The sequence below is a fragment of the Sinocyclocheilus rhinocerous genome, unplaced genomic scaffold, assembly GCF_001515625.1.
Source record: "Sinocyclocheilus rhinocerous isolate Xijiao unplaced genomic scaffold, SAMN03320098_v1.1 scaffold1189, whole genome shotgun sequence".
NCBI classification, from domain to species: domain Eukaryota; kingdom Metazoa; phylum Chordata; class Actinopteri; order Cypriniformes; family Cyprinidae; genus Sinocyclocheilus; species Sinocyclocheilus rhinocerous.
Window position 1 is genome coordinate 287,816 of NW_015633719.1, and position 3,258 is coordinate 291,073.

The following is a 3,258-nucleotide window of genomic DNA, read 5'->3' on the forward strand; positions in this document are numbered from 1 at the left end:
TCAATGGAAAGATTATTTATTCAGCTTTCAGATGATGTATAAATCTCAATTTTGAAAAATGGACCCTTATGGCTGGTTTTGTGCTCCAGGGTCACATATAAACATTTCTATCTGTGGTATGTGGTCTAATGTTCAGGTGGGTGATGTATGAAGAGCCGAACTTCCGCGGCCGCATGTACATCGTGGAGCGAGGTAATTACTGCAGTCATAACGAGTGGCAGGCGCAGAACCCCAACATCCAGTCCATCCGGAGGATCGTCAACTACTTCTAAACCCTCCAGCATCCTCACCGGGACCCTGCTTCTCTCTCAGCATGTAAAATAAACTCTAAACCACAGTCAAGATGGTATTTTATCACACAAGAGTCTCTGTGTCTGTCTCTGGATTCATCACGCCGCCGTCAACATCAGTTCAGGTTCACATTTATAAGCACACTACTCTTCAAACTCTTTTTTTTTTTTTAATCAATCAATCAATCAATCAATCAATATTTGTATTCATAAAGGATGCATCAAATTGATCAAAAGTGTCAGTAAAGACATTTAGAATGCTACAAAAGATTTCTATTTCAAATAAATGCTGTTCTTTTGAACTTTCTATGCATCTGTGAATCCTGAAAAATAAAATGCATCACAGTTTCCACAAAAATATTGTGCAGCACGACTGTTTTCAACATTGATAATAATCAGAAATGTTTCTCGAGCAGCAAATCAGCATATTAGAATGATTTCTGAAGATCATGTGACACTGAAGACTGGAGTAATGATGCTGAAAATACAGCTTTGAGCACAGAAATAAATTACATTTTAATATATATTCACATTAAAAACAACTATTATAAATTGTAATAATATTTCATAATTTTTACTGTATTTGTGATCAGTAAATGCAGCCTTGTTGAGCAGAAGAGACCAATTTTTTAGAAATATATAAAAATTCAATTTTGAATCACTCTTTTACGTTCATTAATTCATTTTAAATGACAAATAAAATAAAACCACAATTTAAAAAAAAAAAATATATATATATATATAGAGAGAGAGAGAGAGAGAGAGAGAGATTTGAAAACTACACACAAAAAAAAATTAGTAGATTTAAATTCTAAGAAACATATTCCAATAATCTTTTTTCTTATTCACAACTTGATTTTTTTTTTTTTTTTAAGTGTCGTGAGAATAAAAAATGTGGACACTGTCAACGTTCACAACGAGTGAATCTTTATTGCATGTTCAACAAACATTATAAACCTGGAACAAAAGAATCAGAATCGAACTGAAAGAACTGAACCGAATCATGAATCATTAGAGTAGAATCACCATTAAACCAAACAAACACGTTCCCTTCAGCGAATCTCTAAATAAAGATAAATCAACCGTTCTTTGACATACACCATCAATCAAGCTTCAAAATATGACTCTAATTATTAACGGCTATTATTATTAGCATTGTATAAACCCAAGGTTCTGTTTTGATGGCGTGTTATCTGAAACCAATAAAAGGCACAGGTTCTGATCTGGTTAAGGAGCGCTTTATCCGGAGGAGGAGCTCTGTTTCTCCAGACTGGATCTGATCTGCAGCATCAGCTCCTGCTCCTCGTCCAGCGTCAGATCCAGATAATCCTCCTCGTGTCGGGGAATGTCCTCCAGAACCTCGTTCACCAGATCCTCGTCCAGACGACTCCAAGCTGAAGCTGCACACGCACACACGCACACACACAAACACACACACACACACAAACACACACACACTCACTCACTCACTCATCACGATTTCTTTATGTGAAACAAGTCATTAGTATTAGATAATAAAACAATAAATGCTAAAAATAAATGTTAATGAATCTTAATTATTAATACATACTAAAAATAATAAATGAACATACACACATATGAACTGTATATTATATACATAATATATATTTTTTAAGTTTGAATTTATTGTCGTTGTTATTTTTATAGCTTTTATATCTTACATCTTTATTTATTATAAATTATTAATCATGTATTATTGTTTGGGGATAGTTATGTATACACAATTTATTTTTATTACTAATAAATAATAGCATTATATAAATCTGTGTAGTTATAATATGCATTTAAAAAAAAATTTGTATTCATCTAATTTAACTTTTTTGTGTTTTTTTAAATAATCATTTTCTTAAATATGCATATATATATATATATTATTATTATTTTTCCTATTTAAAAAATCTGATTTGTTTCTGTTTCTTGACTATATATTGTGTCTGGTTTCTCTTTTCTATATCATATATATAACATTTTTCATTTATTTTAAATATTTTTATAATTTGTTTAATTTTTATGATTTTTTTGTATTAATGTCATTTTTTGTTTTTGTTTTTATCTGTATTGATCATGTATTGTCTGTGTGTGTATGTATATATATATATATATGAAATAATGTTTTTATAATGTTTTTTTTAAATAGTCTTTTTTAAATATCCATATTTTTTAATCTATGTTTTCTAATGTAAAAAGTTTTTTAAAACACAGAAAATATGATTTTTCTGTAAGTTGGTCATATATGTGACCCTGCAGCACAAAAGCAGTCATAAGTCGCTGGGGTATATTTGTAGCAATAGCCAAAAATACATTGTATGCGTCAAAATTATACATTTTTCTTTTATGCCAAAAATCATTAGGATATTAAGTAAAGATCATGTTCCATGAAGATATTTTGTAAATTCAGAGGATGTAGAAATCTCAATTTTAAAAAATTGACCTTTATGACTGGTTTTGTGCTCCAGGGTCACATATTAGTCTGTTTTTATTGATCACGTGAGCGGATGGAGGTCTCACCGGTGGAGTCGGAGGAGGTGCTGGGCTCCTCTGAGGAGGAGGATGGAGGTGATGGAGACAGGAGGTCCGGAGGAACCACGCCCTGGTTATCCAGCAGCATCTGAGTGGCCTGAGCCAGATCATCTCCCATGAGCCTCAGCGCAGAGTCGGCCATGTCCTTCTGAAAGCCCAGCTCCAGCAGCTGCTCAAACACACACAGCAGCATCAGCATCAGCATCAGGATCATCTCACACTGCATTCATGAATAAACACACACAGGAACACACCTGATCCAGGTTAGTCTGTCCGTCTGAACTCTGAGCTTCAGCGCCATCCAGCAGAACCTGCAGAATAACAGCAGAGAACATTATTCTGACATCAGACAAAACAACAGCTTCAGTTCCCTTCACACTTGGCTACTTTATATTAAAACATAATTATAATAGGCCGATTTATTTAT

The 3,258-nt window shown here is 33.1% G+C and overlaps 2 protein-coding genes across 2 annotated transcripts in view; one reads left to right on the forward strand and one right to left on the reverse strand.

Annotated features, from left to right (window-relative positions):
- Positions 1-359, forward strand: part of crygn2 (crystallin, gamma N2) — a 4,234-nt gene extending 3,875 nt beyond the window's left edge. The window contains exon 4 of the mRNA XM_016558560.1: positions 137-359. Within this exon, the coding sequence (XP_016414046.1) occupies positions 137-272 (136 nt within the window). The 3' untranslated portion in view covers positions 273-359. The remainder of the gene's footprint in view (positions 1-136) is intronic.
- An 834-nt stretch (positions 360-1,193) lies between these two features.
- Positions 1,194-3,258, reverse strand: part of LOC107744741 (NEDD8 ultimate buster 1-like) — a 24,270-nt gene continuing 22,205 nt past the window's right edge. Inside the window, exons 15-17 of the mRNA XM_016558557.1 lie at positions 3,086-3,142; positions 2,820-3,000; positions 1,194-1,690 (exon numbers count right to left, since the gene is read on the reverse strand). Of these exons, the coding sequence (XP_016414043.1) occupies positions 1,530-1,690; positions 2,820-3,000; positions 3,086-3,142 (399 nt within the window). The 3' untranslated portion in view covers positions 1,194-1,529. The remainder of the gene's footprint in view (positions 1,691-2,819; positions 3,001-3,085; positions 3,143-3,258) is intronic.